General features: G+C 43.7%; 1 protein-coding gene across 6 annotated transcripts in view; it reads left to right on the forward strand.

The window, feature by feature from the left end:
* The window catches only part of PLXNA1 (plexin A1), a 299945-nt gene that overhangs the window by 230954 nt on the left and 46255 nt on the right, over positions 1–22736 (forward strand). For all 6 annotated transcript variants that reach the window (XM_083489159.1, XM_083489158.1, XM_083489156.1 and 3 more), the window contains exons 16-22: positions 1042–1209; positions 3058–3151; positions 3605–3841; positions 4761–4904; positions 8376–8610; positions 11980–12122; positions 19908–20164. In XM_083489159.1, the coding sequence (XP_083345285.1) occupies positions 1042–1209; positions 3058–3151; positions 3605–3841; positions 4761–4904; positions 8376–8610; positions 11980–12122; positions 19908–20164 (1278 nt within the window). The remainder of the gene's footprint in view (positions 1–1041; positions 1210–3057; positions 3152–3604; positions 3842–4760; positions 4905–8375; positions 8611–11979; positions 12123–19907; positions 20165–22736) is intronic.

Raw genomic sequence — 22736 nt, forward strand, 5'->3', positions numbered from 1 at the left:
GTGGAAACCACTGTGGAGTGTAGTGCTCCAAACACACTGAGCAATGTGAACGAAGGGGATGCAAGGATGTGTGTGTGAGAGAGTATGTCTTCTAAAATAAGGTACCAGTCTTAAGGAGCCAAGCAAAAACTCCCGTGTAATTCTTTTCAAGGCACATTTTTTTTATTTTGGGGTTAAAAAGACCGAAGACTGTTGAATTTCTTTTCCCTCTAAAAAGCACAAATCCCTGAGCCATGAAGTGGATAATTTTTAGATTAGGGATGATAATGGAGCGGCTCTTTAAATATTTTCGTGCAGTAATTACTGGTTATCAGCTCTAATCGCTGCTGTTTGCAGCAGCCGCACGATGGGGAACGCTCCGGAGTTGCGCTGGCTCTGCCGGCTGCCTTTGCTTTCTTTTTCTTTTTGTGTTAACTGATAATTTTAGCATCACTTCCCCGAATCAGGGAGAAATGGGGTACTACATGTAGAGGGTGGCACTTCACTCCTTTATTCCTTTGTGTCAGATGTGAACAGTTGGACTGATCCATGGCCTGGGAGCAAGGCTGGATTCTTTCAGAGCAGGCTCCATTGGGTTCTCTTCCATATTTTATTCATATATGAGCTCAGGGCTATGCCGACATGGGATTTGCATTGATGCAATCAATAGCTCGGCTGTCCTTGGGCACTCCTCAGCTCCTGCTAGAATTTACAGGAAATGCCATGTCTAAACCTTTAGGTAGACTTATTTTACCCTTTTGTAGATTAGCAGTCTGCCCTTCAGCTGAGCAGCTTTGGGAATCAGACATACAGTTTGTGTCCCATGGTGCTTGTGGTGAGAAGGCATTGGTTCACCACGCATATCTGTTTAATGGGGCAAATTTTTGCTGCCATGTAGTGTTGGTAGAGAGATCAAAAAGCTTGACACTGATTCCCAGGGAGAGTATCCAGCAAGTTTGTTGCTGAGATTGTGGCATGGCATGGCAGCAGGAAGAATATTTGTTGGCCCTTCCTATAGCTAAAGATGTTGATTTTGTTTCCCTATTTCTCTGTGTCTTACAGGAGAAATGCTGTTGAAATCCGGTGCAGGACACCACCTGGCCAAAGCTCAGGAGAGTCTCCCATCCTCATCCATATAAACCGGGCTATACTTAGCAGCCCTGAGGTGGCATATTTCTATACTGATGACCCCACCATTCAGAAGATAGACCCCGAATGGAGCATCAACAGGTAGCACTGAAGGGAATGGATCTGCAGGATAAAAATAAAGAAAAGGATGTGCATATTAGGAATATCGATGGTTGTTCATCCATTTATTAGCAGCTTTGCTGTACTTTGAAAAGCTTTGCGTTTTGCTAAGTCACTCTGCCAGAAATCAGGATGATTTCCTCAGAACCCCACTTCCCAGAACCCACTGCAAGTGGTGTGGTGTGACGTGCATAGCACGCTATGTGCTGGCCTGTCAGTAGAGAATAAAACGCTGTTCTCATGTTCATTCTCAGGGTTTAGCTGTAACAATAATAATTTTATTATTTTATTATTTATACCCTGCCCGTCTAGCTGGATTTCCCCAGCCACTCTGGGCAGCTAGCAGTCTCTAACAGAGGTTGATACCAACATTAAGCCAGTTAAATCACATCCCTGCAAATGACACTTTGCCTATACTCAGTTGACAACAATAGAGGGGGGTGCTGCTTTGCCTTGCAGTGCTTCCCATGAGCCACACATAAGCACTGTGTCTGCTGGCGAGTTTTGTAAAGCTCCTGAAGCAGTAGAACTTTGATTCTGATGCTGACTTTCTTCCATAGTAGAAATATGAAATGTAACAACCATAAGAGCTATAGCAGCAATTACCTGTTATTTGCAGTGTATACTTCAGTGATCTAAGGCCCAGGATCAAAAGAGTCAAAGCAGGACCCAGGAAATTTTCCTCTGCAACTGGGCACCATGTGGAAGTCCAAAATGAAAAATGGAAGGAGCATGACTCTTTCAGAATGGAATTTGCTATCGGCTAATGCCACTGAATGTGTGTTTGAAAATGTGTATTATGGTTATTTTAAAGAGGATCTAGTTATGTAGGGAAGAAAGTAAGCCCTGGTTCAATAGGTTAGGCCAGTGCAGGAGATGTGTTTGGTATGACATAAAGTAGTAGACACCACTTGCTAATTGTATATTTTTCCTCTGTTTTGGTGATTTTGATTAAAATCTATGTGGTGCTCTACATGGTAAGTGATGACATCTATGTGCAAAGCATAGTTAGATGTGATGTAAGAAGATCTGTGATGTCAGGAGGGTCTTCTTTATTTTCAAGGTTAAAGGAACTATGATGGTGATGGATTAGATTGGTGTCATGGTGCTTAGAAGTAGTGGTAACACTGCAGCATTTTACCTTCTGATTGACTGTTTTCTCCTAGGGAGAAAAATAAATTTTTTTTTGGTTGGGGGGGGTCAATTTGAAAAAAAATACACGTGAATAAAGGGTCAGCCCTCACCTCCAAGCAAGTGCCGTGACTCCATTTCAAGGGTCTCTGTAGCTGCTTTTTTCTCAAAACAGCTGTAAGATCTTATTATGGATCTCCCAATGTCATGTCCCTTTGAAATGGTCCTCGGAAATATTAGCCTTAAAAAACAGCCTACATTGTCATCTTCATAGAATTGTAGAATTGGAAGGGACCCAAAAGAAGCACAGCTAATAGACAGAAAACAGCTCCTGTTGTACGATGCATCTCTTGTAGTCCTGGCTGTTCTGAACACGAATGCAGAAGTGGTAGTCTGGCACAGAAGATGCTGGTAGTCCTAGTATTCTTTTAGACTGGCTTAAGGTCTAAGTGTGCCAGTAGGGCTTCTTGGTTGGGTGCACCCTGGAGATGAGTGGAATCCAGAAAGCTTTCTCATTTTCACCACTTGCTCTCTAAAATTAATCTTGTAGTTTGGTTTCCCCCAGCCTGAGCATAAGGTAAGAGAGACCATGCAGCTTTTAAAATAACAGAGTAGAAGTGACATCCTTGTTTGGTTCATGCTGCTTGTGCCCACCCCACTGCCATTTTTGTCTAACCCCAACTTTTGCTTGCTTTCTAGTGGTGGTACACTGTTGACTGTGACAGGCACCAATCTGGCCACTATCAAAGAACCCAGGATCCGAGCCAAGTATGGCTCTGCTGAGAGTGAGAATGTAAGTAAATCTTTGACTTAAGGGAGTCATTTTTAAAAGGAATTAGAAGTCACATGGCAGCCATGATTGCCCACACTAATTCTTTTGTCCAGATGTGGTGTTAGACTCCAAGTCCCATCAGACCCAACCAGCATAGCCAATGGCCAGGGATGATGGAAGTTGTGGTCTAGCCGCATCTGGTGGCCACAAGTTTCCCATCCCTAGCATAGATGGAGGATGTCAAAGTGCCTTCAGTCTGAACCTCCTACCTAAGCCAGCACTTCTCACCATGTATTATTATGCTGCTACCTCAATGAAGGGGAAAGGTACTGACAACCTTCTGGGAATTAATTATACTTGAACTTGCTGTTTGTGTGTGTGTGTGTGTGTGTGTGTGTGTGTGTGTGTGTGTGTGGAGTCAGATGAAACCAACGAAAGGCAGTGGGTTAAATCTAGCGGCTTCTTCCTTTCTAGAACTGCACGGTCTACAACGACACCACCATGGTGTGCTATGCTCCCTCCATTGACAACCCAGTCCGGAGTCCTCCAGAGTTTGGTGATCGCCCAGATGAAATTGGTTTTGTCATGGATAATGTCCAGGCCTTGCTGATCATCAACAAAACCAGCTTTGTCTATTACCCAGACCCTGTGTTTGAGTCTCTCCCCTCTGGAATGCTGGAGCTCAAGCCAAGCTCTCCACTCATCCTCAAGGTAATGCTACCCCCAGCCCCATTATTGCAGCTGTGCCTAAGCTATCCCACCTAGCATAACTAGGGTCCTTACTTCTGCCCCACTCTTGGTATAATTGGATGATTCTCGCCCCCCACTCTCACCTTTCTGCTGACTCCTAGCCTTCATTGCCAGTACAGCATGGAAGAGAAATCAGATGGAGTAGAAGGAACTAGTTTTCTACTCACAAATGTGGTCTTCACAACCTATCTTTGTTTGGTGTTAAATGAGCTGCACTGAAAAAACCCCCACACAATCTATACATTTGTTTGGAAGGAGAGACTTGGCAGTCTCTGCAGCAGAAGCACTGCCAAATTCTGGTAGTTTTTCCAATATTACAGGGAGAGGAAAACTATATTCTAGGAAGAGGCATGAAGCCATAGAATGAGAAACAGGAGATCCTCGTTATAATTCTTCTCTCTTATAATACTTATGAGTTGACTTCAGCCTTGCTGGTCTGCTCCCTTCAACTTAAAATTGTCTTGAGCACACTTGTCACATATTCTTGGATCCGTTGAGTGGTGTTTCTTTTCATTAAGCTAAGAAATCCTTACACTAATGGTGTGCTACAGTAGGCTTCACACCTTGTTCCTGCAAGACTGTAGAGAGGAGAAAAATTGATTGTGTTACAGTGGAAAAGGCAGGGAAAGTGATGCAAATGTTAGCAAATATTCTCTCTCCTATTGAGCATTTTGTCACCCATTGGTCACTTCTGTTCAACTAAGGATAGTTTGAGGCTGCTTTTGGACCACTTTTTAAGCTGCATAATGTGGCTTGAGATATTGCTCCTTTTGCCCCCTGATCTAGAGAACAGAACTGAATGAAAAGATGTCTCTCCTTGTGGGTTAGAAGGCTGAGAGTCTGCCGGTAAACCCAGTGTTATTTTTGTTTCTTTTTTAAGGGCCGTAACCTGCTTCCTCCAGCACCTGGAAATTCCCGGCTAAACTACACAGTGCTAATTGGCGACACTCCCTGTGCTCTTACAGTTTCTGAGACCCAGCTTCTCTGCGAGTCACCCAATCTCACAGGACAGCACAAAGTGACGGTAAAGCGAGCCAGGCGTGGCCTTTGTTTCTTCTCTGTCTTGCTTTGGCAGCCTTGTACTATGCACCCGGTGCTCATTATTTTTCCTCCTGGAAGAGCCCCGTGCAGTCCGGGTTGCAAAGAATGTGGAACACATCCCGCTTTTTAATCTTTTCGCTCTCTCCCACCTATTCCCAAATCCAGATCCTGCTTTTGGTAAATCTGTTCTCTGTCAGCAGCCGCTCAATATGCATCCAGTTTCCTTGCACCAAACCAACCTTGTAAATACACCCACAAAGGTTGTTAGCCTGAAAAGAAGGTTTACTAGCCTGCTGGGGGTTGGCAGAGGAGAACCAGTCCCTCCTGCAGCAGCTTCCCTGGCAGCCCATTTGGTTTCTCTATTGGGAACAAAAGAGGGATGGAACACTCCATCCTTTCTCCCGGAATTGAACACTTACCTGCCTGCAATTCCTTATCACTTTGCACATGGCTTGTGCATAAATACAAGGTCACGCCAGACTATATTATGCATGCTATTAATGCAATTTTTATGTGATTAATTTGCATGTTTGTAATCTCTCTGTTTGAGGCAGCATCAGAGTAGGAAATCTTGGCAGACCAAAGGAAAGAAATCCAGATTTTGGGATTTGGAGTGGATGATGATTTTTTTGGATCTTAGTGTTTGAAGTCCCTTCAAAGATCTAGAAGGCTTTTAGATGATAGATAGATAGATAGATAGATAGATAGATAGATGAATGAATGAGAGAAACTATTCCAATTCATATAAAAACCTTTCTGTGGGCCCTTTGTTCCCCATTTCTGATTCCTTCATGAGTTCATCTGTAGCAAAGCTTTTAATGCTGCTCTTGGGTGTCAGTTGAGCCAGTTGCACAGGGTTCAGAGGGATGTACAAATTCCAGTGGTTTCTGTTGCATTATAGAGCTTGTGTCTGGATGGTATAAGTTGCAACTGGAGTGCATGGATCAGTGCTCTCTTTCTCTGCTCTCCTGTGGTCCCTTTTCATGAATAGACTTCACTGAACCGTCTTCTCCACCATTTCACAAATGGTGTTCATCATAATGAGCTAGCAAACATGCCAGCTTTTCCTTAGTGCTTACTGCTGTTACTTCCACTAAACACTTAGCACCACTGCTAGTGAACATGCAAGGGCATGTTTTGCCTGTGTGCCACTGTTCTTGGAAATTTCATTTTTACCCTTCAGCTGGGCCTCTCTCTTTCTTTTGGTGGAGGTAAAGTAAGCTCATGATTGTGTATTTTGGATTGTTCTGAATACCACCATTTGGTAGCCAAGCCCAAAACCAAAAGTCCTGTTGGGATGCATTTTGGCTTGCCTGCTGATGAAACTCAGTGTGTGATGATTGATAATATTGTCATTTATCCATTTTAGTTCCCTAAGTAGTAGCAGTTGCCAGGGCATTGTCCTGTCCACCTCTGTTTAGTTCCATCCTTATTTCAGACATTGTGGTACAGTAGATTGCAATGTTTAGCTGGTGATATTGTGAGGTTTAGCTGCTGATAACAATTGCAGTGTTTAGCTGGTGAGTTATCATGATGTTGAAAATCAGATATCGCCTACCCCTTCCACACATTGCGATTTGCGATACATTGCCAGCTCAAATATTATTAAACTATTATCACAATGTGAACGTCAAACCGGTGTTGGATATTGATATATCGCCCAGCTCCATAACACTCCCTGCCTGGTGCCCCGTCCTCGTATTTTGGATGCCTCCAACTAACTGTCATGATTACTTGCTCATATATTTCCATTGACTTTAGAAGGGGAGAGATTTAATTTTTTTTTAAAAAAAACAAACCTTGAGGAATTCAACTTCTGTGACTTCTGGTGTGAACTGACCTCCTAGACTTATGTGCCGACTGGGGCGTAAAATGTCCTCTGGATTTCACACTTCTCTGAATTTTGCGATGTAGTTCTTGATTCAGGAAATGGACTGAAGTGCAGTTAAAAATATGTATGTTGGAGTAAAATGCATTTATAAATGCATACCTTGAGATAGAATATATGTTTAAATATGTACTTCAATATAAAATGCACATTTGACTTTTCATTTTTTAAAAAAGACAGATTAAAGCAGAAGCAGGACAAAATGGACTCATGAATGGGTTAATCAGGATTAGTTGCACATTAGACTGCGGCACAGCAATTCTGACTCACTCGGGGGCTCAGTGTGGCCTTGGGTGTTTGAAAGGGACCCAAAATGTTTCTTACTCCAGGCACCTCATCCATCAGGGAATGCACTTTGCATCCCATCTGTTATTACAACGCTTTGTGAATGAGACATCAAACTTGCTGCCTGCTCAGCAACATACCAGCCTGTTCCTGCATCCCATCAAATCCCTTTGCAATGCTTTGAACAGGCAATGTGAGACTTAACCCTGCACTGCTTGGCCATTGTCCTTCTCCACTTAGGCATTTGCTTCCCTCATGGCTGCAGTCAGTGCTACCTAGAAGATGGTTGGGATGTGGGTAGCTAGGCAGGAGTAACCATTACCATGAGTGTACTGAGTGGCAGAGCCCCCCCCCCCCGCCCTGTTGCTTGTTCAACAATCGGTGAACTACCCAATGTGGCAATTGTCTCTTTCTTATTAATATTAAAATTTCTGCAGCTCAGAAGTTGGCAGCTATTCACTTACCTCATGATTACAAGGTGGTAGCAGTGGGCACCAGCTTGAAATACTTAATGCCTTGGTAACATTCTCAGCGCAAGCAGCTTGCTATTAAACCGTTTTCAGGGGTAGCAGGCAATGGGCAAAACATTCCCCTTCCTGCCCGTTCCTGGAAGACCTCATCTATGCTGGATTCTCTGTATATACTGGCAGAGAACCACGTCTAAGAATCTCTTCTCATTTGACATTTTATACTTGCGTTCTGATACCTGAATATGAGAGGCATACTGTTTGCCTTGGTTCTGAATGGTGCGTGTTTTAAAATTAATTTATTGAAAAGCAGTTTGAATTGCCATTTGCTGTAACGCTGTTGAGAGCTTGCACAGGCCATGTGCCCTCTGAGCCCCTGTGTAGGAATTGGATCTTGCAGCTTGAGGGAACTGCTTCCTTGGCAGCTTTTCACGGCGTGGTCAATGGGCACCTTTGGGAGGATGGAAGGGATATAAATTCAGAAAATAAGAAGGACAGAAAATAAGAATGTCCTCCCCTGACATTTTTCATCCTGTTACGCCCAACAGCCAACAGTGCCTTGGGATCTTTGCCATTCCCTTAATAATTACTATGTCAATAACCCACTGCTCAGTTCTTTCACCTTCATCACACTCCCAAAAAGGAGGAATCCCAAAATACCCAATTTCAGAAACTACCCAAGTCGCTTATTTCATTATTATTGATGTTGGAAAGCAATTCCCCATCTCTAGCAAGTGGATGGGAATATAAAAGTCCTTTTTGGCAGGAAGGTGTGAGCTCAAATGCTAATATATATATTCTCTCTTTCTCTCAGATCAAGGCTGGGGGCTTTGAATTCTCTCCGGGGATGCTGCAGATATATTCAGACAACTTGTTGACCCTGCCAGCCATTATTGGAATTGGTGGGGGCGGGGGTCTTCTCTTACTCATCATCATCATCGTCCTCATTGCATACAAGCGGAAATCCCGAGATGCTGACCGCACCCTCAAACGTCTACAGCTGCAGATGGACAACTTGGAATCCCGCGTGGCCTTGGAGTGCAAGGAAGGTGTGAATGATGGGCCCGGGGCTTTTTGCTTTTCTTTTTCACGGCTCTGCTACTTATCAATCTGTTACTTCCCATTGAATCCCACCCCTTGAGAGAGAGATTTTTGCTGATTTTTGGGGCCGCACCAGTTTCTAAAGTCCTTCATTTACTCCATATACATTTTTAAACAACGATAGCAGCAATGTCATCATTTAAAGCAGTGTTTCTCAAACCTGGGTCTCCATCTGTTGCTGGACTACAGCTCCCACAATTCCTGATCACTAGTCTGGCTAGCTAGGGATGATGGGAGTTGTAGTCCAACAACAGATGGAGACCCAAGCTGGAGAAACACTGGTTTAAGGGAAAAAAGGGGGGGGGGAGAATCTTACCATGAAATGCAACAAGCTTTGCCACCATTTCGGGCAATTAGGAAAATTGGTTCATAATTCCACAGGTGGAGATGAACCTTCCCCGTACCCTCTACTTCCTTCCCCCTAGCCTCTCCCCACATGGGTTTTTCTTCCAACTGAGCTCACTTCCAGTATCTGAACTTGGCAAAGGAGAAAAGCAGCTGGGTGGGAGGCAGACTGTGGGAGAGAGGTGGAAGTGGGTGCCAATACCCCCCATTGGTGTACTCCTTTTGCTCTGAAACAAAACAAAACAACCCTCTCCTGCCACATAATGTATGATTGGCATATCTGAGTTTGAAGAAAGAGACCCACTGGTTTCACAGGTAGTTTGACTGTCCCATTATATTCCTCCGCTAGTGGGATCCCATCCAATTCGTTTCTGTAATCTAGGTGATTGGGAGGCTCACCAAAACCCACTCCCTTATGGCAATGTTATATTTGCAAGCTGTTACTATGTGGAACAATCCAGTTGGATGGAGCATCTCCTTGCCAGCACCATATAGTCCCAGCTGGCACTGGCAATAAAGCAATGCATAGATTGAAACCTCCATGCTGAACATTCTGTACAATAGTAAGCCTCTGTTGGAGACTTTCAGAAAATGGCTTTGAAGGCACATGGTCCATTTCCTGTTGCTTGAAGCTGCAGAGGTTGGCTCTATCAGATGCCTGGATAGGAGGCCACCTGGGAACCACGTAAGCCTCTCTAAGCTTTTTGGAGGAATTAACTGTGAAATAACAACCAACATACAATTGGGCAGCTCCATATGATTGCGACTTGGGTTGACTTCACCCTTATGTGGAGCACTGTTGTAGAAGTTCCCTTCCTGTCAGCAGCCTCCCACTTGGTTGAACCTTGCCTGAGAATGCGTACTAAGCAATTAGTTTCATCTCTAAGCTTTAATGAGACGGGACCTGCCCTGCTCATAAAGTATCCTAATTACCTACGAAGTGGTATCATTAACCAACAATCACAAAAATCCTTGCTATGTTTGCAAGATGTTGGAGAAAATTGCCCACTTACCAGTGCTTTGTTCGTGCTGCCTTCCCTGCCCAAAATATGAAAACCTGGCACATAGATTTCTTTAGCCAGTGTGGTGTATGGATGTGCTAAATTAGGATCAGGAGGGCACACGTTACATGGCTAAGCAAGAGATCTTGCTTAGCCATATAACTCACCAAGTGACTTTGGGTCAGTTATTACCTCTCTGGTGAACTTACAAGATTGTAAAAGGGGTGTGGGGAAAACTTTGTTTATCACCCCAAACTCCTTGGAGGAACAGCAGGACAGAATGTAGGTAATAACAATAATAGAACTAGAATCTGACCACTATTGATTTTACCATCATTAATGCCCTCCTCTGGGTTGTCGTCGTAATATCGCAGATTAGTGTGCTTGGATGCCATTGTCCTTTGGAGTGAAGGTCAGATTTGGCCAGTACTGGCCAACCTTTTTGCCGCTCCCCCATCTAAACAGTATATTTGCGTATGGGAAGGAACCCTATCTGAGCAAGTTGGCTGTGGTTTGATTGAAGCACAATAGGTTTTATGCTCCGCTTAGCGTGTCCATGGCTCACTCTGACGCTAAGGCTGTGCCTCCATCTCTGGTGCTTCTGCAAAACTGGTTCCTTATTCATGGGTTGTCCTTTTGGGGAGAGACAGAGGGGTCAAGTGAAGCAGTTTTATTGGAGGTGGTAGATTTTTATTTGGCGCAGTTTGAAGGAAGTTAGCGAGGTTTCAAGAGGAAAAGTTTTAAAGGGAGAGAGACGCCTGCCTGCAAAAGGCTGTGGGTCTCTCATTACGTGACAGACAGATGCTGAGAAATTGGACAGAATGCTGCTTCTGATCCTGCTGATAAAACCTAATTGCCCATTATCGCCACAAGCCAGTGCCTGGGGCTGTGACCCTGCCAACTCCAAGTTGGCCCAGAGGCTGCGACAGAAGCAGGCACCTAAAATGAGATAATAAAAAAAGAGGAAAGGGGGGGGGGAATAGCCCTGTAGATAGAAATAGTGACAGAGAGGATTGTAGAGGGAGGGGGGAGCATGTGGAGGAGATTTCGCCTTGTCTTCCACAGCTGGCAGATAAAAGGATCTGCTTTTAATTAAAAGCTGCAATATCTTCTCTGCCTTTTCTCTTTTCTAGTCCCACTAGTTACAGATAAGATAGTGTGCCTTTCAAGCTGACAGTTTGTTTTTTCTCATCAAACTGATCAGCCTACAGCCCTCTGCCGCTTCTAGCTTCCTTTTTAAAGTGCCATTAATTTGATTTCTCTCTCCCCCCCTCCCACATCCCCCCCTATAAACTCTCACTTGTACAGCACTGGAACCTATGCACAAACAACCTGCTTCCTCTTGTAGGTGCCATTAAGGGCGCAGGATGCCATTTCTCCTCTGGCATGCTCCTCCCAGCAAAGCCAACTGCTATAGGACTTGTGAGATGTGAAATCAGAACACAGTGAGGACATTTCTGTGACATAGAACTGTTTCCTCTAGCCCAAGTCTTCCTTTTTAAAAAAATAAAAAATCTGCCGGTGTTTTGCCATTCTCCATCTCTTTTTATGTGTGCAGCCACAAAGGCAGTCTTATGCCAAAACACCAGCCTTCAGGCCTTGTACCTGCCTGCCACCTATGCTTCAGTATCATGGAACTGGACTAGAGGGCACACGGGCGATCCCTTCTGGTTTCTTCTCTGTAAATTGGGTCTTGGTTATCTTCTCTGCTGTCGCTTCATAACTTTGGAGGAAGCCATTGTATCTTTGTGCTGCATTTTTTCTTCTGTCTCTTTAGTGGGGCAAGAAGCTTCTGATGTAATGTTTGTTTAATTTTCTTTTCCTTAAATAAAGTTGGGGATATTGTTTTAACTAGCCATGGCCTTTTGACACTAGACTATATTGGCCAAGATTAGGCCTGCAGGCTATTCCCTGGCCAGTTGGGAGCTGATGCATATAGGCTTCTTGTTTAATCTGATCTTTCTTTCCCAGCTTTTGCCGAGCTGCAGACAGACATCCATGAGCTGACCAATGACTTGGACGGAGCCGGCATCCCCTTCTTGGATTATCGCACCTATGCCATGAGGGTCCTCTTTCCGGGAATAGAAGACCACCCTGTGCTGAAGGAAATGGAGGTGTGGTAATGTGTGTATGTGTGTCTGCTTGGATAACATTTGAGCTTGGCTTACATTTGCCTTCCTGAGCTTTGTGAGTTTATTCCTGTGGGGAGGAGGGATTCCTGCTGCTGCAGTTTCTCTCAGTCTTCTCTCCTGCTTTCACAAGGAAATGAAGTGCCTGGGGTCTGGGTTTATTGGTGGCTCAGGCTAGACTGATGACCTTAAAGCAAGACAGCTTCACCACTTCCCACCACCCACAGGATTTGATTCTCTTTAGAGAGGGCACATTGAAGATTCTGCTGCTTATATAAGCTTAGGGGGTTGTTTGTTTTGACCTCAAGTGTGTCTTAGAGAGTTTTTCGGCAGGATAACTGTGATGTTGTGTCCATCGTTAACTGTTCATGGTGTATTTTTATTTGACTAAAAAGTGAACAACCACTAAAAATGTGAGGGAGACTTATCTGAGATAGTTCCCCAAATGCTGGCTCATAGGACCCTTTTTTCAGAGTGGGGGGTTTTTTCAAACTGCTAGGAGCTAGGTTTAACGAGAATAATGGGGAAACATTGATTCATGGGTGTGATGCACATTAGGGAGTCAGACTGACTGGGAGATCCAGGAATAAAAATAAAATTCTATTGAGCTTTCCCCAGTTGTTGCCATTTCTTATAGCACGCTGAACAAAAGAACAAGTTTGAAATTCTCATTTCATTCATTCTCACAGCAACCTTACAAAGTAAGTCACTGTCATCCCAGTTTTACAAAACGGGAATTAAGCCTGACCAAGGCCACCTAGCAAGCGAATGGCTGCAGCAAGATTAGAGCATTCATCTCCAGCAACCATAACTGAACCAGCTACACTGCTTCATTCCTACTATTGCTGATGGTCCTCTATCACTAAATTCCAGAGCCAGGAGACATCAGTTCTGCTCATTTTTCCTTTAGTTGCCCTGAGAATAACTGAAGTATTGTGCATTGCAGTTGAGCGTTGCAGTTGCAGAAAGATGTTGCTTGACAGCAAGTAAGAGAAAGACGGTGTTGCTGTTGTTCTTTAGGTTGTTATGGATAGGTTAAATGGGGCAAGAGCAGAGTGAGCCGTATGTAATATGGCTAAGCATTGAAGATAGGCAGCAAAGTTGTTGCTAGAGGCAGATCCGAGTAGATAGGATTTTTCAATGAGTAGGAGCAGAATGAAACCGAATAAAAGCAAATAAGAGCAGAGACATTTTCCTGACAGCAAAATCTATCAGGGTCTCTTGATTGAATTGATGGCATCGCTGTCATTTGGCACGCTGAAAAATAGACTGGGCAAATTGTTTGGAAATATCTGTACAGCACTGGGCTGTTCTGTACTGCACAGCGGGGCGTTGCTGCTTTGTGCCATTTTCATTTCAGTGCTTCTGCTTCTGTGACATGAACTGCACTGCTGCTTCGGATCTCCTTTGCAAGCTCACTGTGCTGGTCTTTATTACCTATGCGGTCTCAGAATGATCCTGTGCTTTGCATGTGGGTAAATTTTTGTGTGTGTGCAAAGTATCTCAGAAATAACTTCAGCTTCTTGAGAGCCAATGACCCGGTCAGTTGCCTCTGGTGTTTGTTTTGCCCTGTCTTGAGGCCCTCACTGACAGGTCCATCCTTTCTTTGCAGACAAAATGTGTGTGCGTGTGTGTGTGTGTGTGTGTGTGTGTGTGTGTGTGGTACATCTCTAACCAAATACTCTCTTACTCTATGGAGAACTTTTTCTGAGAGGCACAGTTTGTGTTTATCTTCAATGCTCTGCACACTTGGTTGGATCTTCACATATTGATTGATTGCATGTGGCTGTGTACTTCCCCTTTGATGTGATTTAAGAACACACACGTGGACCAGAGGGGGCTACCACTATAACTGAGATAGATGGCTGTAGTTCTGAGGGGGTATCTCTGTAGAAGGAAAATGTACAATGGTGCTGCCATCTCTGTAACGTTCAAGGTCAATGAAGGTCTAGTATCGCATAATGCTGAAACCTGTGGCCATATTGAGCAGCTGGGTAGTGGGAGATTCAAGATAGCATAAGTGATGTGAATAAATACTATCAGAAGATTGGATGGCCACCGACTTAGATCACATTAAGGGGGTACTAGGCAGATTTGTGGGGCAAGGAGGTAAGGCAGTTGATGGCTGCTGGTTGTGGTTGCTCTATGCTGCCTCCAAGATCAGAAGCAGTATGCATCTGAATGCCAGTTGCTGCCGAATAATAGTGGGAGAGGACTATTGCCATTATATGCTGCTTGTGGGCCTCCCACAGGCATCTGGCTGGGCACTGGGGGAGAATCAGGATGCTGGAGTAGATAGGCTTTGATCTGATTTCTCAAGTCCTTAATAAAGGGCCAACATGCTGGCTAGGCATACATTTCCACATGCTGGTCAGAATGATTTTTGGGTCACTGCTGCGTGGCTACCATGCTCACTGACATTAATATCAATATTTATATTAATATCACTGCTACTGTCATTTTCTGCAGCACTTGGTTTATTCAATTGGGCTTGTTTGATGCATGACCAGCCGCACATTTCCAAGAGACTTGTCTGACATCATCAGATTCCCTGGCTCCATTTCCCCCAGTGTGGCCTCTCCCTTTCCTTCCCCCCATACCGACTCCCCCTCCCTTCGCCAGCCCTTACAATGTCCACTTAATTTAGTACAAGCAATTGTGCAAAAATTGGCTTTACGCTTTCCTGTATAACAAGGATGTTTTTGATTGGAGAAGTGAGGGGTGGCCTTAACTTCCCCTCACTGCTGACCTCACAGAGTAATTAATGTTGACGCAGGATTCGTAACATATTTGGGAGAAGTAATCAGCTCCAGAACATGATGCAGTTATTAATTACAGAGAATCAAGCGCCTGTCAGTGCAAGTGCACAGGTTGCTCACTGTAGCTGAGCACAGTCCTGTGCTTCTGTGATCTAGTCTTACCCCAGTTGTGGGCCTGCCATCAGGTCTTCTCGCAGTGGTCCTCCAGTTTAAAAAGCTGTTGAATGCTTTTAGCTCTCCAGCACAGGGAAGGTGTTGCTTTGAGTAAAGAGGAAGGGCCTCCGTTGTGAGGATTTCACATTGAAAATAGCAGACCATTTACAAAACCAACGTATCTGAAATAAATATGGATTGCCTCTTCATTCAGTTCTTATAGATTAAAGTTCTCATTAAACCTTTTGGGACACATTTCCATTGCTCTGTTGCTTCTGGTGTTTGTGGCCTTTGTCTTGCTCATTCAGTAGGGATTAATGGAGTCGAATAGGCTTTATCTACGATTTTGTTCAGTTAGTCAAGGTGGACTTCCATTAATTCATCCTGTGTTTATAGGAGCCTTCTCACTAACCAATGTTAATCTGTGGCGTTTAAAAAACCACCACGCTCTTTAAAATGCTCTTAGGCATGGTGGGGAAAACCTTCTGTTTTGCTACACTTTAATCTGTCCTCCACTCATAATTTCTGGTGGAATGTACATCAAATATGTGAAGTCAATTCATAATACCCTTCATTTTTGCTTTGGAAAAAAAGGAAAATTCTGCCCTTGTAATTAAAGGGATTCCACTTGAAATGTAAAAACCAGTACAGTATCTGCGAATGAGTCCTAGTGATTGTAGTCTGCTATCACCACTGCCCTTAGTTTCCAGTTAGGCTTTCCTACTCATGTATCCCAGTTGACTTTCATCTATCCAAGCATCACCTGCTAATATATCACCATTTACCATTCCAAAAAAACCTGCCCCAACTCAGCTGTTGTTTTTAGACTAATGCATGTTGCAGCAAATATTGGCTTCGGGGGGGGGGTATGTTCATGTCTTTGATTAAGTTGCCTAATTTTTTTTTGAGCACAGAATGTGAGTTACCTGGGTGTGACAGATTTGGGAGGCATAAATGTAGAGTCCTGCCGTTATGCCTAGTTGGACTGTGTGAATTGAAAAGCGACACCGTTAGGTTCAAGGCGTACACAATCTGTGTAAAAATGATTGTGTGTAAAGCCCCTTATGAGTTTAAGAAAGCAAAAGTGACAAAAGTAAGTCACAGTTAATTTCATGGCGTGTGGATTCTGGTTGTGTGTGCATGCTGGCGATGTGGAGGGGGAGAATAGCAACAGAGTGATGGGCAATTTCGTAGGTCCATTTCACGTTTTTGCTATATATTAATGCTGGTCAGTAGCAAGTGGTTACCTTGGAAAAGTATTGTTTCCCCATCTTAATTTGTACCAGAACGTGTATCCTTTGTGGATTTTCAGATTCCGTGTGCAAGGGTAGCCTGAAATCTAAGCATCTGAATCTGAGAGTTCTGCTTCTATCCTCTCTGGAATGTGCTGGAGGTTTTTTGGCCCATCTGTGTTTCAAGCTCTTGGCAGTTGCTTTGTTGTGATCACACTCTGCCTGTCATTACCTCCTTAATGATCGAGGGGGAAGAGAGTGAGAGAGGGGGCACACAGCAGCCAGGAGACAGGGACTTTAAATTACTGGTACAAGGATAAGGTGAAAACAAAACAAATGAACCACAAACCTTCCAAACACTGGCAAATGGGAGACTCTGGAGAACAGTGCACCCATTTTAAGAAGATCCATCTTTCCTCTTTATTAGAGTTTGGTGTGCTTACTCCATGCAAGAATCCCTGTAATCCTGATGAGTAGCATTCCCATTATTTACAATTTTTTATTATTACATCTGGATAAATTGGGATGACTTTAGAGTGCGGAACAGTCCTCTTGGAAAAGGAAATGGGAGCATTGCCCCATAGGCTAGATCTGGCAGAACTTTGAAACTGCAGTGCATAATCAGGTATATAAGTTCAAAGAACTAATTAAACAGAGGACATACAAGGCTTTCCCAGCTGTAATTTTAATTTCAGAGAAACCATATATGTTTAGTTGGTAAAATGAAATTACAAGAGGGATCGCCCACTCCATGTTGACTCATGTAATAATAATAATAATAATAATAATAATAATAATAATAATAATCCAGAGCCAAGCATAGGGCTGTCATTAGAACTTTTTCTTATCTTTGGGGTTGTCACTGCTTTTGTGCAAATTTAAACCCTTGTTTAAATGCTTAATTATTTTTTGGTCATTTGCTTTTGCTAAAGATTGCACAAAAAGGAGAAGAGCAACGGAGTAAGGGGGTGGAGTGGAGAGGGTGTCAGTTTGCAAGAGGGTTTTGCTTCATTGCTTTCCGAGTTGTAGATGGTAAGCCAAGCCTGCTGAGATCATTTATGTGACAGATGTTTTGTGCTGCTGCTACTACTGCTGCTGCTGCTGCTGCTGCAGCCACCACCCCCCTGCTCTATTTGCAGCATGCAATTCTGATAAGATCGCTTATGTAGGACAGGACCAATTTCCGAGCTTATCAAGTGTCGCTGACTTTAGAAGCTGAGCACACAGCCCAGATAGGAGGAACCTGCCATCTGATCCTGCCTTCATGGCTTCTGGGAGAGTGTAGGGCTTTGCTTTATTTTGATCACTGAAAATACAGGGCAGTGGCCTTGCACAAAACCGTCTGTGAAACCTACCACGAATGGAGCATTAGGCAGCCCTGCACACTCAGATCCTGGCTAGGAAGAACCAAGGCAGTGCTGGTTGAAAGACACTGGTGCCTGCCCCCCCCCCCCAAACAGCTACTCCTCTCTCCCATCTCTTTGTTCTTAAACATAAAGAACTCTGGAGGGGTGAGAAGGAAGTCACTTTGTGGGAAAACTTGGAATGGAGTGAAGTGGAGAGAAGAAACAGTATAACCAGGCATAGCTGTTGGGCTTTAGTTACATATGTCTGAGTGTCATTTGGAGGTAGGCTATGGGAGGTAGTTTGGACATTCAGAAGATGAGGGGATTTTAGGAATATACCTTTGGCTTCTGAATCTTCACTTCTGTAAAATCTGGTGCTGGGGGTGTCTCTAGAAATATGGCTGGCTTGTGTGCCTGAAATTCCTCCTCCTTCTGAATTGACCTGCAGATTATCCAATTATTGCCTGCTGGGCTTGTGTTGACATGTGGTTTTTTTCTAGACATTAGGAAGCAAGGAAAAAACCCATGTTTCAAACTGTGAGCATTTAGTTTTCAATGACAACCTTCAGTAGCAGCTGGTGAGAGCCATTGATTGGAGACGATAATTCCAATATGTGCATACTTAAAAAAAAGATCTTAAAACATATCCTGCAGCATTGACCGTTCTGTTTGCTCTTCTTCTCCCCATTTCCCTCCCCTTGCGCAGTATGGAAGACTACCCAAATGCAGGAATACTTCCTGTAACCTCATCAATGCAGATTCTTCTCCTTTTATCATTATTTATATACCACCACCAGTACACAAGACCTTAAAGGAGGATTAGGCAACCTGCAGGTACCATTGGACTTTAGCTCCCAGCAGCCCTAGGCAACATGACCAGTGAGCAAGAATGATGGGAGCCTAGCCCAACAACATATATAGGACCACAGGTTCCAAACTCCTGCTTTACAAAGTGACATAAGCAAAAGAAAAGTCTCTGCCCAGAGAAGCTAACAGTCTGACTTTAAACAAGGTCCATTTTACTTTTGCCCTGGACTTCCCTGGGGGGGGGGGACTCTGTGGATGGAGATTCAAGACAGAGGCTATTGTTAATGGAGAAAGAGAGTTACTTGTTTCCTGAGTATGGGGCACTAAAGCACCTAAGCAATCTCTGTAGAGCAGATGCCCTGATCATTAAGTATCTGCTTTATGGCTAGGGAGGCACTGAGATCCACTTTGGGATGTAGGGGTGCTCTGACCAGCAAAATCTGAGGACAACTCAGCAGCCGCAGGAGCAGAATATATGTGGGAGAGGAGGAAATGCCCTTTCCTGATTATTATTTTTTTTAAAAAGCCACTCAAAACAAAACCAGGCATGCTTCAAATGGCATCACTAATCTCAGGGACAGACGGTAACATTTAAGACCATATGCAGAAAGTGCAAAAGATCAGAATTTCCTGTGGGGACAGCTTGGTACACTCAGATCTATCCAGAAAGAATTTGGCTGTTACTCTCCAGCCAAGCCCAGCATTTTGGCAACTTTTCTTATGGAAAAAAAGGATGCCCAACTGAATTCTATGTTTCTTTTAATAAAACCAGAAAATGAGACTCGTGTGTGCACAGGATGGAAAAGAGTATGTATTATATATACTCATCCCCCCATGGAGATACTCTCTATGTATGCACCTGTGCTACAGATTCAAGAGAATCTTATATAGTAGGCTTTGCAAGCACTGTAAAAGGGAAAAAAATAAAGTATCATATATATATTTGAGGCAAGTCAGTCAAAAATTAGTTGATATGTACGTGTTTGACAATAGATCCACAGAGAGCAGAAGGCCAAAGAATGACTTTTAAATGGCAAGGTGGAATGGGGGAAACCCCATTGCCTCGGAAGCATCCAGAGTGAAGAGATTATTGGTCAAAGCAGTTGTATGGTGTACAGGATGGATACATGTACAGACATGTATGGGATGCAACAGACTTTTGAAAGGACTTGCACGTTATTGCTTTATCCTCTAAATCATCACTAAATGGTGATGGCTGGAAAGAAACTCCCCCCAAACGGCAATTCTCAATAATTAGAATGTGGGAGGACAGAGAAGACAGTTCTCACTTTGAAAGTGAATTTTCCTGGTTGCTGCTAAAGTCCACTGACTGTCGGGACAGCAGTCTTTATCTGTTTTGCTAAGTACTCATGACCCTTAGGTCCCTGTGCATGGCCTTTTGAAATACCTAGTCAAAGGAACTCTTAAGATAAGCGTCTGGACCTGAATCTAATGAAGTTTTCCCTCCCTCAGGTCCAGGCAAACGTGGAGAAGTCTTTGACCCTCTTTGGACAGCTCTTGAACAAGAAGCACTTCCTGTTGACCTTCATTCGCACTTTGGAGGCACAGCGCAGCTTCTCCATGAGGGACCGGGGCAACGTGGCCTCTTTAATCATGACAGCGCTGCAGGGCGAGATGGAGTATGCCACTGGGGTGCTCAAGCAGCTTCTCTCAGACTTGATCGAAAAGAACTTGGAGAGCAAGAACCATCCAAAACTGCTCTTGAGGAGGTGAGCATTTCTCTCGGAACATGTTAAAGTGTCTTTGCGAGTTTTTGCTGAGGCAAGCTTTGGTGTTATACAGAAATTGACCTGGGGGAGGGGAGGGAAAACGTGAATGACTCACAGACTTCCCCTTTTCATACTTCACCCTTTACATATTATATTCTAATATAATGTAAGATAGCCTTTGCCACCCTTGTACCTTCCACATGTTTCGACGACAACTCTCCTCAGGCCTAGCCGTGTTTGTTGGGGCTGATGGGAGTGGTCATCCAAAACATCTAGGAGAAGAAGGTTGGCAAAGGATGGTGTAGGATGATGAGCCCTCAGAGGCTATCATGAGATGTAGTTCTATAGATCAGGGTGGGCAGAAGGAAGACCTCCTGCGAGATCTCTGAGTGAGATGCGGTACATCAACATGGATTTCTGACTCCTGGTTTTTTAACAGTAGCAGCAACAAAAGAAATTTTCCCACCTAAATTTGGTTGCTGAAATGAATTAAAATTAAGCAGAAGTGGACTTTTATGTGGGGAAAAAACTGAACTCAGTTCAATTCTGCTACCAATAATAAATTCAATGTGTCAGAGGCACCCTGTTCTTTCATTCTTATGTACGTCTTTTGCATCTGGCCCTGACTGGTAGATATTGAGGTTCTGGGGGAGAAACAAAAGTAGATTCAACAAACCTACCTCTACTGTAGACTACTACTATTTTAAATTTCTTGAACTCATAATATTACTCCTGTGTCATGTAGCAAAGAAATAGTCATTATTTTCTGCTGCAGAGCAGCTTAGAGGAGTTCAGTGGACAGAGGAAGATAAGTGCCTTGCCTGTGCCAAGGAGGTTGCAAATAATTTGATAAGGGAGTCAGTGCTAAAGTAGTTTGGATCTTACTCTGTAAACAGGTCTATGCATATTTTACGATTCTGTGCTCAGACCTTGCAAGGAAATAAATTGTTATTGGGTGGAAAATTCAATAACCCAAGAATCTTCCCCCCCTCCCTTCTGCCTTTAAAAAAATAATAAGAAAATTGAAGCCATCAAGGTTTCAGAGATGGGCTTGAGGGTATGTGGGCAACACATGGTAAGAGCTTAGAAACCAGAGGTGGGTCTTTGCCTTTAAATGTTTCTTCTACACAGCCTTATTTTGTGAGTCAGATAATCAAACCATTGGGGGGGGGGGCAGCCTCCTGCCTTGGAATTAGATGCATAGTAGAGAGAATTTGTTTGTTTCAGAACTCAGTAGATGTCCTATTTCTGTGTTTTAGCTTAAGAACAGTCTCGCTCTGTGAGAGCTGGCATCATTTTAAAATCCGAGTGCTAGAAATGGCAGCTGTTTCATTAATTAAAACTACTTATCACTGAAGGTTTAATGTAGATTTTTGCCACTTCTCACTGCACCCTGCATTACTTCCACTCTCACTGGCAGTATCCTTGCATCCTTGGCTGCCGACCGCAGCAAGTCATTGCCTGTATTCTTGCATCTCAACTAGCAGTCTTTTCCACAAACCCTGCATTTTACAAATCTCGTAAATGCTCCTGGATGGTCCTGAGGTTGTTAATAGCAAACTCTTTCAACCTACATCCAAAATGACTATGGGCCTTCTCCTGTTGCCCCTTAAACACTATCTGATGTTTTGAATGGATGGCATCAGGAGCAGGCTTCTTTGCTCATGGGTCCAAGAGAGAGGTGTTCTCTTCCTATTCGATTTTGCATTGGGCTCTACCTTCCCTTGTCATTATTTTCCAATCATTTCTTCAGGGCAGATCCACACCACTCCTCCCAGGTGATTGTTGGGATGGGTTAATGTCAGAGCCCAGCAGATTTTCTTAAGCAAAGAGCCTCAAGACAGGTGAGGGAAGAGTGTGAGCCAGGGGCAGCGTTCCAGCTCCACTCTGCATCTGCTCTGCTCCATCAATTTTTAAATGGTAGCTAGATAGGTCTCCTGTATCACAGGCCAATGAATATTGAAAGAAACACCAGCTGCAGAACCAGTGCAGTTATTAAACATACACCACGGTGTCTGTCACTGTGCTTCCCCTTCTTCGTCCTTTAGCAATCCAGTCCTTGAAAAGTTGTTCCTAATGAAAGCCAATATTTAGAATAACAGCATATTAAGAAAATATATTTAAGATTCCTTATCTGATCATGGGCCATTTGGAACAGTGTGGTGCCAAAGACACAAATGAATATCCTTTCAGAGTGTTCAGCCTAGGATTAGGTCCAATTCACACTTTACAGAGAAGTTGCACATGCTGTGTGTATACTTGCTTTTGCACTAGACACCATTAGCACATGAAGGGAAGATGCATATCTGTATGCAGGCAATGAACATGTGCCTGAGATGAGTTCCTTTGCCAGCATCTCCCCACTGCATATTCCTGCATGTTTGAAAATGTGCTTTACATGTCATGTTGGTGTACCTGTGGCAAACAGAACTGCCACATGCAGTGTAAAACTGAGAGGGTCTGTAATACCCTTGTTAGGTGAATGAGCTCAGGAGCCAAAGGATGGTTACTTAAGAGAATATAGTGTGTGAATTAGCTCTTATTGTGAGTCTAGTCGTGGTGGATATAGCGA

Source organism: Podarcis liolepis (genome assembly GCF_965112155.1).
Source record: "Podarcis liolepis genome assembly, chromosome: 2".
Taxonomy (NCBI): Eukaryota; Metazoa; Chordata; class Lepidosauria; order Squamata; family Lacertidae; genus Podarcis; species Podarcis liolepis.